This window comes from Agelaius phoeniceus, chromosome 3 (genome assembly GCF_051311805.1).
Source record: "Agelaius phoeniceus isolate bAgePho1 chromosome 3, bAgePho1.hap1, whole genome shotgun sequence".
NCBI lineage: Eukaryota > Metazoa > Chordata > Aves > Passeriformes > Icteridae > Agelaius > Agelaius phoeniceus.
In genome coordinates this window covers 79,765,476-79,778,883 of record NC_135267.1, presented here as the reverse complement: position 1 = coordinate 79,778,883, position 13,408 = coordinate 79,765,476, and the positions used below count along the sequence as shown (strand labels likewise).

The following is a 13,408-nucleotide window of genomic DNA, read 5'->3' as shown; positions in this document are numbered from 1 at the left end:
AAAGGGGACAGTTACACAAAACAGCAAGCATCAGGCATTTATAACTCTGACCTGGGAAACAGTGTTTGCAAACATTCTAAACCACAGAAACTAAAACCAAAGCAAAACACAACACTGGGCAGCTCTTCATTGCAACTACCTTAGATGATACTCCTATGCTCCCAAGTATCCATAGCTAATAAACTCTGGGAACCAGACGGATTCGACTCAAAAGAAGGTCCCTTGGTCATGACAGCAATCACAACAACAGAGAAAACACAACTAAGATAACGGCTTTAGTATTTTTGCAAAGGATAAGAACATTTGTAGCTACTGAATTTCCTTCTAAGAAAAGAAAAAATACTTTACATATGTTATACAAGCCTCACAATTTCCTGCCATGTGAGGTAACATAGCTGTTCACCTAACAAGACAGAGAAAAGCACTGAAACAACTAGAGACACAAAGTGAAAAAGCAGTGAAAAGAAAAACTGAATTCAGGTCCTCTGTGCTAATTAACTGGAGTATTTTTTACTTTTGCTCTCACATTTCAGGGCAGCCTGCGGGAGCAGGTACTTACACTGGATATGAGGCCCATAACATTGTTCTTTAGATAAACTTTTTCTAGGCGAGGCATATTGTTCCAACGGTATCTGTTAAAAATAAACAAACAAAAAAGAAACCAAGTCAAAACATCTGTAAGGATCTCTGACTTAATTCTCAAGGAACCATTGCTTCTTTACCTAAACTAGAGACACTACCACCTCCCTGCCTCTGCCAGCACCCAATCCCTTCATGAAAGGGCTGAGTTAAAACTGCTGCTGGCAAATGGGCATGCCCCACCGAGGTCAACAGACACCAGAACCAGCAGCAAAAGCACAAAGCATCAGGTCTGTAGAGGCGGCAGAGAAAGGAATCTCAGGACTGAACTAATACAAAGCCTCTTTGTTAGCAGGAGGCCAGCGACAGACCTCTGCAAAGACCTACTGGAAACTCAGTGCTTGTTTTCATCTTTTGATGTTAACGTGTCTTACAGCTCAGTGAATTCACCTTCCCAACCTGCCGGAAAGCAAGTCTCTCTTTCTTTTACAGAATAAGAAAAAAATCCAGAGCAGGACTGCAACTGTCCTCTGCTGCAGAACAAACTCCCTGCGTCCTGAAAGTGCCTCCCGGGGGTGGGAGGTGCTGGAATGGGCACAGATCCCACGCCAGAGCTGGGTGGCGGCAGGCTAGGATCCTTCCCAAGCTTGGCGGCACGGGACGAGCTGACTTACTTGACCACATGCTCCAGGATCTGCAGGCCGAAGTGCCGGACGATGGCCGTCTGCGTCTTCTCCGCCAGCTTCAGCCCGCAGGGCACGCAGATGGGGCACTTTTCCTTGAATTCTTCGCAGAACTAGGGGAGGAGGGCCGGGAAGCGCACACGCAGTTACACACCGGGGCAGGAGGTGGCAGCCCCAGCCCTGGCAGAGCACGCCGGGCACACGCGGCCGCCCGACCCCCGCCGCCTGCTGACGGCGCCCGGCACTTCACGGGACGCCCGGGACCGACCCAGGCTCTCGCCCGCCCTGGGGCCGTGCGGACGGGGTGCCCGCGTGGCCGGAGCCCGGCGCCCTCCCTCCCTCCCTCCCTGGCCGGGCCGTACCTTGAGGGCCTCCAGGCGGTACCGCTGCGTGGACGCCGGGTCCATAATGACGGTCACGGCCTTCACCAGCTGCTCGCAGAGGCCGCTCACCTGCTCGGCGGACATGGCGGAGGCGGCGGGCGCGCGCCACCGGCCACCCACGGGAGGGACGAGCGGGGCGGCCGGGACGCAGCTCCGCGCATGCGCCTTGGGGGACACGGGGACACGGAGAGAACGCGGGCGCCGCGCACCGTCGCGGCGGGGACACGCGCACGCCCCACCGCACCCTGGAGAACTACGACTCCCGGCGTGCCCCACGCGGAAAGTACGGGTGCCGCAAAGCGGCGGGCCAAGGCGGGGCTCTCCGCCCCACAGAGCGAGCGGTTATTCAATCCTTCACTCAGTCGGGCGGGAGCCGGTGGCGGCGGCGGGATGTCTCGGGGCCGGGAGCGCGTGGTGGCCCTGGTAGACATGGACTGCTTCTTTATGCAGGTGGAGCAGCGCCTCGACCCGCAGCTGCGCGGCCGCCCTTGCGCCGTGGTGCAGTACACCGAATGGCAGGGCGGCGGGTAGGTAGGCGAGCCGCCTTGGCGACCCCGACTCCTCGTCCCACCCCGCTCCCCGCGGGGCCGGGCCCGCCCTGCGCTTCACCTCCGTGTCTTGGCAGGATCATCGCGGTGAGCTACGAGGCGCGCGCCTTCGGCGTGTCCCGCGGGATGTGGGCGTCGGAGGCCCGGGCTCTGTGCCCCGAGCTGGCGCTGGCCCGGGTGCCGCAGGCGCGGGGCAAGGCGGACCTCACACGGTGAGAGCGGGGGCCGGGGGCGGCGGCGGCGGCGGCGCGGGCCTCCCTGGTGGCGCAGGGCGGCGGCTGAGCCCGTGCCCGCCGCCCGGCAGGTACCGGGAGGCCAGCGCGGAGGTGATGCAGGTGCTGTCGCGCTTCGCCGCCATCGAGCGCGCGAGCATCGACGAGGCGTACCTGGACCTGACGGGCAGCGCGCGCCACCGGCTGCGCGAGTTGCGCGGGCGCCCCCTGGCGGCCGCGCTGCTGCCCAGCACCTTCGTGCAGGGACTGCCCGCAGAGCCCGGCCCCGAGCCCGGCGGGAAGGGCGCGCACCGAGCTGATCCCGGCGGGAAGGGTACGCACCGACCCCCGCCCCCCCCGGAAAGGGCCCGCTCTGCCTGCTCTGACTCCTTCCAATTGAGAGCTTGTAAATGGGGTCTGCGTTTTCCGCAGTGAATGGCTTTTAAGGTGCACGTTCTCCTCCCTGTGGCTGGAATGCGCTTACGGAAGCCTGCGGCTGCTGCGGGTCCCTTTGCTGGGCTCAGCAAGAAGTGCCATATCGTGTCCCCTTGAGATCCCTTTTGTATCCCTTTTCTAGAGGAGCTGCGGCAGCGTGGTTTGGATGAGTGGCTGGCGTCGCTGTCTTTCGATAACCCAGATTGTCCTGACCTGCAGCTGACCATGGGCGCAGTAATTGTGGAAGAAATTAGGGTGGCAGTGGAAGAAGCTACGGGATTCCGGTGTTCAGCTGGCATCTCGCACAACAAGGTACGTGCATAACACATCAGCCTGAATCTTCTGGGCTACAGAGTCAGAACATACTGTAGATGGTCTCTTATACTTAGGAGTCTCCTGTACAGAAGATGAACCAAGTTGGGAATGCAACCATGTGTGATCACACCTTCAGAGAAATTATAAGACATCTGGAAATGGGAGGAGTTGTTTCCCCAGAGCTGTGGCCTGGGCAGTCAGCAATCCCCTCATTTACTGCCTGGATTCCTGGTGTACCCTAATGAGAGAGCTCACTAGGAATAAAAGGAGTTTAAGTCCTCTGGAGGTGTTTTCTCTAGAAAAAACAGAAGCATAAAGCAGGTAATCTTCACCTTGAGTTTCAGGCAACAGTCACTGTAGCCAGCTTCGCTGACACAAATTCCCACTTACTCAGTGGCAGAAGAACACCAGATTGGGGCACTGAGGTGAGCTGGGTTGTTTTTTGTCTTTCTGGTGAATCAGTGTTTACGCTGCTGGCCATGGGGATTTGGGTGATGCTCAGCCAGCTGCCGAGAGCAGCCACAGCAGCACTTGGTGCATGACAGCAGCTGCAGAAACAAACGGACTTTGATGCTGCAGCTACAGAGGGTTTCCTGCTGGGTGAAATGCAGGCTGGTTTGCTGAGGCATCCCTTTTGCTCTGCAAAAGAGGGGCTTATTATACAGTAATGACTTTATAAAGGCAAGCTATGACTTAAAAAAAAAAAAAAAAGGAAAGAAAATGAAGACTAAATGGATGCTTTGGAGTTCAAGGAAGATATATTTCATTGACTGCTGCAGAAACAGCTGGTACTACTGCCAGCTGTACACAGGGATTGGAACTGGTTCTGCACTGGCTTAGTCTGAAACTAGCAGAGACTGTGAGGCAGAAATGAGCTAGCTGAGGAATGTCACTGGTGCAGAAATTTCTAGTGGAAGCTATGTTCAATTTGCCTTTTTGCTTTCTTTAGTCAAGAGTAACAGAGAACTTTCCTGATATTCCTAGCAGCTTCTCCCAGCTTCCATTTCCTATGCCAGCGTTTTGTTGTTTTTTTTTTAAAGAGTAAGGACATTGTGATGTACTGTGCTATCGCTGAAGAGCTGTGTATCTGTAGCAGCAAGCACAGTGCAGAGATCACCACAGCGTACTTGTGGCTGTGCAGAACACTGTGCTGTGCTTCCACAGCCAGCTCACTTCAATGGGTACAAACCTTTTCTGCAGAACAGAAGAGTGCTCTCAGCAAACCAGCCCACCTTCCACCCAGCAGGAAACCCTCTGTAGCTACAGCATCAAAGTCAGCAAAGTCCGTTTGTTTCTGCAGCTGCTGTCATGCACCAAGAGCTCCTGTGGCTGCTCTCGGCAGCTGGCTGAGCATCACCCAAATCCCCATGGCCAGCAGGGTAAACGCTGACTCACCAGAAAGAGGAAAAGCAACCCCCCTCACCTCAGTGCCCCAATTTGGTCTTCTGCCACCGAGTTGCTGGGAATTTGTGTCAGTAAAAACCATTCTCAAGCTACAACAACTGTTGCCTGAAACTCAAGGTGAAGATTATCTGCTTTATGCTTGTGTTTTTTCTACAGAAAACTCTCCCAAGGAACTGCTTTTCCCATTGAGGTACCTTATTAGAGTACACCAGGAACTCAGATGATGAATGAGACCAAAAAATTAGGAAGCACCTGAAGGACAACAGCATGGCTTTCTCAAGAACCAGTCATGCCAATTCATTTATGTGCCCTCCTTGACAGCCTAAGTGGCCAAATGTGCAGGAAAGACTACAGATGTGAGGTGTCAACCTTAAAGTTTCCAACACACCTCACCCTGAGCTGAGTAACCTGGTGATGACACTGTAGCAGACAACGTGGCTGAAGTTGTCTGAAGGGCATGCATGTAGCTGAAGAAAACATTACTGTTTCCCATAATGACTTTGTTAAATGAGGTGCCCTCAAATTGGGATGTTCAGAGTGGAATCCTGGGGGGATCTGTCCAAGGTCTGCTGAGAGCCAGCATTTTCACTGAAGCCTACAGAGAGGGAACAGCTGTATGAATTCAGGTGTTGCACAGGTGGGGCTCAGGGCCTGGGCTGTGAAAGTTCTGAGATGAAATTAGAGTTGAAAATTCTGAGCTTGAAAAAGCTTAGAGTCAGTCTGAAATCACCAAACAGCACTTCTTATGCTCCTCTTATGCTCATTGACTGTTTTTGTGGTTTATAGAAAAAAAGCAACCAGCAGGATTTTGGCTGAGTCACAGTAAGTCAGGAAGTAGCCGGGAGTTGTGGACAAGCAGCAGGATGAGTCAGTAATATAAGTGGTCTTGTAGAAATGCCAAATCCTGTTTCAGCATGTGCAGTTTACAGAAGGTGTCAGAAAGAGTAAATGATTTCTCCCCATGAAGTCTCAGTGATTGGTTTCGCTTGCAGCACGTCACTTTATGAGGTGGGTAAACTTGGAAGTCTCCAGCCAGACAAGAAAAACAGTGATTGGACATCTGAAAAGGGATCTACTTTGTCTAGAAATGATTTCAAATGTATGTAAGCCTGTAAAATGGGCTGTCAATAAAGGCCATAGCTCAATAGGCAGGCAAGAAATTTTGCTTAGTTACAGGATGTGTGGCAAAGCACTGAAAGAGAAAGTTATTAGAGTTGTTCAATAAAACCTCAAACACCCAGCTAAGTGCACTTCAAGCTGCTCTGTGTATTTTTGACCCTGTGGTAGCTTAGAGTGGGAAAGGAAGCTGTATAGGAGAGCAGCCCTTCCAGGCTAGCAATTCTGCATTTTAAAGGTTTCCTTTTGCAGCACTATGCTGTTGCAGACCTCACAGAGAGAAGATTAAAATAGTGACATAGAGAAAAAGCAAGACAAACACAGAAGATGAAGGAAAAAGGCATAGTGAGAGACATAGCCTGGGGGAGGACCATGGGCATGCTGTGGAAGCTCTAGCATGCTTGCCTGATGGAAAACTATAGCAACCACAACAGATGAAAGATGTTTATCTGCCTGGAGCAGGAGTCCAGCAATTCACAGAACTAAAGCCTGGAAGCAGCTAATGCATGTCACACCATGAGGTGGATACTGCCTAAGAGCAAGCAGTGGTGCACCCTGCACATATTCCTAGCAGCTATTCCAAGCTCTTAGAGGTGATGTAGCACAAGCTGTTAAGTAGAGTCACATTAGGCCAGTGCACAGTGTATAATAACAGAGTTTCCACCCTTTTCTGTGTTACAGACACTGGCAAAGCTGGCCTGTGGGTTGAACAAGCCCAACCGGCAGACGCTGGTGTCTGCACGGTTTGTGCCGCAGCTCTTCAGCCAACTGCCCGTCAGCAGCATGTAAGTACCAGGGAGCTGCTGCTGCTTCTCCTCAGCACAGCAATGGGAGCTCACTGACAGCAGCCAGCAGAGGCTCTCAGCTCCACACTAACTGCTTGGCAATGCTCCTAACAAACAGAGGGAATGCTGCCAGTGATCTCTTGTGGCTGTGAGTGACAGTTCAGGGGGAGTGTGCTTGGGAAGTACAGCCCTGCTGGTGAACGGACCACAGTCCATAATCCCACCAGCAGCCTGTGGGCATCCTTTCCCAGGGTAAGGCTGTGCTCAGGATGTCTGCTGGGGTGCCTAGGTGTAAGCCAGAAGCAACTGTAAGCAAGGAGGCCATAGCTGTTGACTATGTGTGACTGACAGCTGTCCTCACAGAGAGCAGATATGGTTTGCTTTTTAGCATCCACACTGTGCACAAGTACTTTTCCTGGTGTAGGGAAGTGTTACCAGCACTGCTGCTCCAGAGGAATGGATCCCTAATCCTGCTCTCCAGGCCTGCACTGCTGCTCTCTGCTTTCTGTGTCTTGCAAGGGATGGAGAAGGATATGTGTGGGAAAGGGTCCTGTCTCTGTAAGAAGAAGGAAGCTGTATGTGAGGCATTCTTCAGAGCATAGTTTGGGATCAGATGGAGCTGAGGGAGAAGCACTAAAATTGGGGGACCTAAGGAGCAGTTCCTACATCAACTCCTATGTGTCCTTTTACTATGATCAGAAGAGCCAGGTGTTCCTTTTGTCCTGCTAGTTCCTAGCAGCTTCTAGCTGTCCTTATCTAGGAACAGCTGCTGCCATGAGACTTGTCACAGTGTCCACATGATGCTTCATCTGTGTGTTTTTTCCTTTGTTTCTCTGCCGTAGCCGTAACCTGGGAGGCAAGCTTGGCACTGCTATCACAGACATCCTGGGAGTGGAGTACATCGGGGAGCTGACACATTTCAGTGAGACTGAGCTCCAGACACATTTTGGAGACAAAACTGGGTAATGATGAACCACTCACCACAACTTGGCTCTTGGCAGGAATTGAGACTTCCTTTCAGTCACAGAACCTTGTTCTGCTGTGATTAGGAAAGGTTGGAAGGTAAAACTTCAGTGATATCTTTGGGAAGCATTGATCTATTGGGCCCACAGCAGGTTTCCAGTCTTGCCTGCTCCCAGGCACGCACCCTCCCCAGGATCATATTTTGCTTGTCAGCCAGTGCCTCAGCCTTCCTCTACGGCATCCAAGGGTGGGGTCAAAGGGCTGGCTCTCTGCAGGCTGGAAAGAGGGCAGTCTTGACAGTCTCATCATAGAGGAAATTACAAGGCCAGGCTGGAGCCAGAAACACAATTTCTGGGCCCAGAACAGTTGGACAGCCCTGCAGACTGGTGAACTGTTGCCACTTGAGGAGAAGAGGTGGAGGAGTTGTGCTGACAGGCAGCTGTGGCCTGAAAGACTCCTGCCTGTTCAGCTGTGGCTGTGACTCTAGAGTTGAGGATGAGAGACAGTGACAGCTTGCACTGAGTTGAAAGCAGGGCTCAGCAGGAGACTGACTTGCTGCCCATTGATGCCTGCCTGTCTGTAGCTGCCTTAACCTCATCGGTTCCCTGTGGCTTTCAGGTCTTGGCTCTATGACTTGTGCAGAGGAATTGAAGAGGAACCTGTCAAAAACCGGTACCTGCCCCAGTCTATTGGCTGCAGCAAGAATTTCCCTGGGAAGTCAGCCCTGGCCACACAGAAGGCGGTAGGAGAAGCCTACATCTAGCATAAGGCTTGGCTTTCACACTGGAGAAGATAAGAATACTAAAAACAGACTAGCTTGCAAAACTGCTGCTTTTCTGCACAATTATACCCTGAAACTCAGACTAGAGGCTCAGTGTGAGAAGGTGGTTTGAGCTCTGGAAGTCCCTGTTGACAGAAATGCATTGACAAACTCTTGCACAAAGAGGTCCATCCTGGTTGTAACTTCCATGAGCAAAACTGGGCCTGTGCTGTTCGAAAGTTATTCACAGTTCCAAGCTTCAAGAGCATGGATGTTAGAAGGAAGGTAACTAGCCCAAAGAAAGAGGCAGGATGCACTTTAGCTATTAGGTGGGGTATGCTTCCCATGTAGGAAGATGGAAAGAGAAATCCAGGACAGGGAACCTAGGTTACTTGGCAAAGTCTAGTAGTAATGCAGGGCTTGTATGGTATCTATAATGTCCTTGCCTGCGGTGTTGAATCTCAGCTGGGCTGATTTGTCAAGGTCTACTACAGATATGGGGCCTTACAAAAGTCTGTCCATTCCAGTCTGATTCCCCCCCAGCATTCCCCTTGTACTGTGGTACTGCTGTGAGCAGAGGCCCGACCTGTCTGTTACCCCTACTTTGCCCAGGTGCAGCACTGGCTCCTGCAGCTGGCCTTGGAGCTGGAGTCCAGACTAAACAAGGACAGGAGCCAGGTAAGGAGGGGAGGCACAGGGACACAAGGAGGCACATTTGCACCATGAGTGGTTTGCAGGAGTCTGAGGGTGGTATGTGGGAGGGGAGGAAGTCTGCTCACCCACAGATGTGTGCCTGTGTGCTGAGGTGTCCCAAGAAGAGAGGTGTGCAGGAACATGGCCAGGCAGGATGGTTTTGCCCCAGGACACTCCAGGGTTAAGAATAGTCCTTGTCCCATGCTTTAGGACGAAGGGATCTGAAAGCCACTGCACCTTCCTTCTGCTGCACTGCTGCTCCCTTGCAAGCCCTTTGCTGACATAGGTGTGCCCATGGGCTGTGAGAGGGAGCACTGTGCTGCTATCTGACGGTAGGCTGCAGGCCAGGGTGGGAGCAATCCACCAGCTTTGGCACTGCAGCAGGGCCAAAAAAACTGTGGAGCTGCCTTTGAGGGAAAGCAAGGACTAGCTGCTTCCCATCCTGTGTGGCACAGCTGTGCAAGCACTTTTGTTGTGTATCCCATCCCTTGGCAATCAGGCCGGGCAGGACATGTCCCACCCCACCCTCGGGAGATGGCAGGGGGCGGAGGGCTGGGCAGGGCTCCAGGCTGGGAACAGTCCCCTCGGCTGTTCCTGCCCCTTCCTGCAGGAGTCGCTGGAAGCACAGCTCTGCTCTCCCGGCAGAACCACCGCGTGGCCCGGCAGCTGATGGTGGTGATCCGCCAGCAAGGGGACACCCGCGTGTCACGCCTGTGTGCCCTGTCCCGCTACGACGCACAGAAAATGTGCAATGACGCCTTCACCCTCATCCAAACCTGCAATGCGGCTGGGGCTCACCAAGCAGCATGGTGAGTGTGGGGCAATGTGGGACACCTCTGTCAGGACTGGTTCTGATGTGGGAGGTACTGGACAAGCCAGGGACCTATTGGGAAGGAACTCAAGTTAATTTGAGTGGCAGGAAAAGTGATTCCCAGCACCCTCACAGTAGAGTGCAGAGACCTTTAAGCAGTAGGACAGCCTGGCCTCTTCTGAGCCCCACATCTGGTGAGACACTTCTGTACTTGGAGTTAGGATTGCCACTGGCTGGGGTTTGTCCAGCTGAAGTGAGGCTGTCCTGGCCCTGCTGGACTGAAGAAATAAGCTAAGCTTTGTTGTCCTATCCTAAGGACAAAGCTTTTGTGAGGAAGCCGTTGGGGCAGGAAGAAAAATTAAAGTGCACAACTCCTTCAGCATTTTCTTCTTTCCTTCCTTCTGCTCTGCAGTGAAGACAAGAAGGTCCTGTCTGTTAAACTCTGACAAGGCTGCTGCTCCTTTAACGTGCTCTCATCTTAGAGCAGCTTCAGCCTGTAGTGGACTGAAAGTCCAGGCTGGCAGTTGGCTGCTCCTGCTCCAGTGCCCTTCCTTTGGGAATTGCTGCTTTGGAAAGAGGGGTTCTGCTTTGCCCAGCACAGCCCGCTTTGTCTGTTCTGGAGGTAGCAATACTAACTTTGTCCGAGCAAACATCTGTCCCAGCTCTTGCCAGATACTACAGTTCCCCTGTCTGTGAATGTTTTGTGTTGTTTGAAGTCTTACCTCAAAAGATTTCTTGCTTTCCAGGCTGGTGTCTGAGCTGATGTTGGTCTGTCCTTTGCAGGTCTCCACCGCTGATTTCAGTGCAACTCTCAGCAAGCAAGTTCTCGGAGCCTGTCACCCTCTCTACAGGCATTGCCACATTCCTGACGGGTGATGCCCAGCCTGATGGCACTGCCACCACCAGCCAAAACTCCATGTCCTGTGGGAGGGCCAGGGTCAAGTTCTTTAGGAGCCCGAGCAAAGAGCTTCGGCAGAAGCCAGCTAGTGCTATTGAGTCCTTCTTCCAAAGGGCAGCAGAACGGCAGCTGTCACAGGCAGTGGCAGCACCCAGCCTGCCCACTGCTGCCACTGCAGAGCCAGCTGTGCCCAGCTCCCCAGAGCAGCAAGAGAGAGCTGCTGTTGCCTTGCCTGTTGGATTTGCCTCTGTACAGAGTGACCTGGAGTCCCCTGTGAAGCAGGATCCCAGCGATGCCAGCCCTACTTCTCTGTACAAGAGGCTTCGCCGGGAGAAGTTGCCATCAGATGCCACACAAACACCCTCAACTCCACCCAGCTCCAGGACCCTTCTGAAATTCCAGCCAGCTGTGGAGGGAAATGAGCAGAATTTGCCACCCTCTCCTGAGCTCGCCCTGCTGCCTCCTGCCTCTCCAGGGGACCAGCAGCGCTGTGAGAAGTGTGGCCAGCTCGTGCTGGTGTGGGAGTTCCCAGAGCACATGGACTACCACTTTGCTCTGGAGCTGCAAAGCTCTTTCCTGGAGCCCAGCCCTCCCATGGCTCCAGAAGCAGCTCCCAATGCAAAGGCTGTGGCTTCCAGGTCTCCTGCCAAGGCAAAGAACAAGCCCAAGACTCCAGCAGGATCTAGTACAAAACGACCCAAAGAAGGTGTGACAAGAACTTTAGATTTTTTCTTTAAGCCCTCACCTCCTTAACTCTCAGCCACACTGAGTGTTTTTAAAGAATCAGTATTTTTAAATAATCAGTGTTTTTAAAGAATCGGTGCTTTTAAATACAGTTCAAAGTTTTTATACTGCCTGCCAGGTTTTAATGCCAAAAAGTCTAGTAAATTTTCTTCACCCCAAGTCTAAGAGGAACTGGAACTCATGAATTGTGTAGATGTAGCCTGTTTAGCTGGTGGCAGCTAAGCCTGCCTCTGCCTGCCTGGTGCTACTAGAAGCTGCACAGTACTGTCACTTACACCTCTTATCATAGGTATTTGCATGCCATCGCTGCACAGTAATTCTGTTCTTCCTATAAAAGCAGCTACTGTAAGTGCAGCAGCTTATCCCAGGGAATCTCCAGCTAAGCCTTGGCTTGAACCCCTGTCTAATCACTCTGTATAAAACCTTCAACTCGTGGTTCTACTCTGGCTGCAGTTGCAGGCCTTGTCCTTACTGTGTAATTTATATGTGATAGCTTAGGCCAATTGTTCCTTCTCCCCTCCATCTGGAAGACAGTGATTTTTATTCCCTCTTTCCCACACCCCAGGATTTATTTTATAGATGGTTTAACAATTCCCTCTGTGTAGCAGTCCATTGCATTATGCTTATCAGCAGCTCAGGAGTACACAAGGAAGACTACTCCTGTCATAAAAGATTTAAGGAAGTAGTTGCTGCAGAGGCACACCTTTTGGTGGGCTCTTTGAAAACTCTGCACTAATTCATAATAATTGCTATTGAGACATAAACAAGTCTACTGTTAGAGCCCTTGCTAGAAGGGAGAGAAAACATGCCAAGAGTCACAAAGAACACTGTGAAAGCTTTTGTTTGGTGTAGAGTGCATAACCACATTTTTCCTCCTCCCAGACTCTGAGTGATACTAGACACAACTTGCTGACAGGTACCTGTTCTGACTGGGCTCTGCCAAATGACTTTTCAGCTCCTTGAGCCACAGGCCACAATACAGTGGCCACTCCAGAGCTCCACAGATTACAACAGCCAACAAAGCAGAGTATCATGGAGGGTATGAGCAGGCACTGAGAGGGTGAGACTGGCTCCAGGGCAAGAGAAGTGCCCTCAGCTGCCTGGCAGGGCTCAGCTCTGCTACACTGCGAGCTGCCTGGAGCCCGCCAGAAGCTCTGCTGCCAATAATTTGAACGTGGCTCTTTGGGCGGGGGGAAGAATGTGCCACGTCAAGGCAGCTCTGGGTGGGGTTAGGAATCGAATTTCAGGGAGTTTCATCAGCTGCGGGCTTCCCTTCCTTGGGCAGGCGGGAGAGAGCCTTTCAGGCAGCAGATAATTGATGCAAACTGCAGCTGTGTATCTATGTGCTGTTTTCTGAACTGCATCATCCTAAATGCAGCTGTTGAGCTGCTCTCTCCTTCCAGCAGACATGCTGTGCTGGGATGCTGCTGCATTATTGTCAGTGGAGTCTAATACTTGACATCACAGTCATGAAATTTCAAGAACAACAAGAAATTCATTCTGGTGTGTGCAGCTGTGGTAATAAGTAGAGGAAGGAATTATGAAGTCACTCCCACTAATGACAGTCCTAACATTGCAAAGTGACAAATTTCCCAAAGTCCTCACGTGAAGAGAACCAGTCTGGCAGGATTGTCTCATCTCCTGTGACAGTGGCACATCTCATTTCCTAAGTGTCTGGCAGGACTGGACTCTGCAGATGCCACTATGTGACACAAAAACAAGTCTAGAAGAGGCAAATCCTTTTGGTCACAAGTCATCTCCGCAGGGAAACCTTTCTGCCTCTACTTGTCCCAAGGAAACAACCTGTTCTCATGGAGACACGGCAGTCATGACCCCTTGATAAGGTCGAAGCTATTTTAGAAACAAATCACCGGTTAGATGTGTGCCCTAGAAAGCGTCTCTTTAATTAGGCTCTGGGGGAATTTGTGACTGTGAGGAGGCTCTTGCCACAGCCCAAAGTCCCGCCCACGGCAGCCCAAAGTGCTGTGCTCAGGGTGACGTGGCTGCTGTCACCTCAGGCTGCACACCCAGGCTTACTCAGATAAGCCGGGAGCGCAGGGTTGTAAACAGCAGCGCGTG

The 13,408-nt window shown here is 52.1% G+C and overlaps 2 protein-coding genes across 6 annotated transcripts in view; one reads left to right on the top strand and one right to left on the bottom strand.

Annotated features, from left to right (window-relative positions):
• Positions 1–1,863, bottom strand: part of XPO5 (exportin 5) — a 29,423-nt gene extending 27,560 nt beyond the window's left edge. For all 4 annotated transcript variants that reach the window (XM_054629543.2, XM_077175692.1, XM_054629546.2 and 1 more), the window contains exons 1-3: positions 1,625–1,863; positions 1,254–1,375; positions 560–632 (exon numbers count right to left, since the gene is read on the bottom strand). In XM_054629543.2, coding sequence (XP_054485518.2) covers positions 560–632; positions 1,254–1,375; positions 1,625–1,729 — 300 coding nt within the window. In that variant the 5' untranslated portion in view covers positions 1,730–1,863. The remainder of the gene's footprint in view (positions 1–559; positions 633–1,253; positions 1,376–1,624) is intronic.
• Positions 1,864–1,899: 36 nt separating this feature from the next.
• On the top strand, positions 1,900–11,488 carry POLH (DNA polymerase eta). 2 transcript variants are annotated; one of them, XM_054629550.2, is made up of 10 exons: positions 1,900–2,172; positions 2,271–2,405; positions 2,498–2,739; positions 2,983–3,152; positions 6,357–6,460; positions 7,303–7,422; positions 8,042–8,165; positions 8,796–8,861; positions 9,522–9,685; positions 10,471–11,488. In XM_054629550.2, the coding sequence occupies exons 1-10, from the start codon at positions 2,036–2,038 to the stop codon at positions 11,336–11,338; spliced, it is 2,130 nt and encodes a 709-aa protein (XP_054485525.2). In that variant the 5' UTR covers positions 1,900–2,035; the 3' UTR covers positions 11,339–11,488. The 2 variants fall into 2 exon arrangements, with proteins under 2 accessions (XP_054485525.2, XP_077031809.1); XM_077175694.1 differs by having other exon boundaries at positions 2,038–2,176.
• Positions 11,489–13,408: the final 1,920 nt, after the last annotated feature.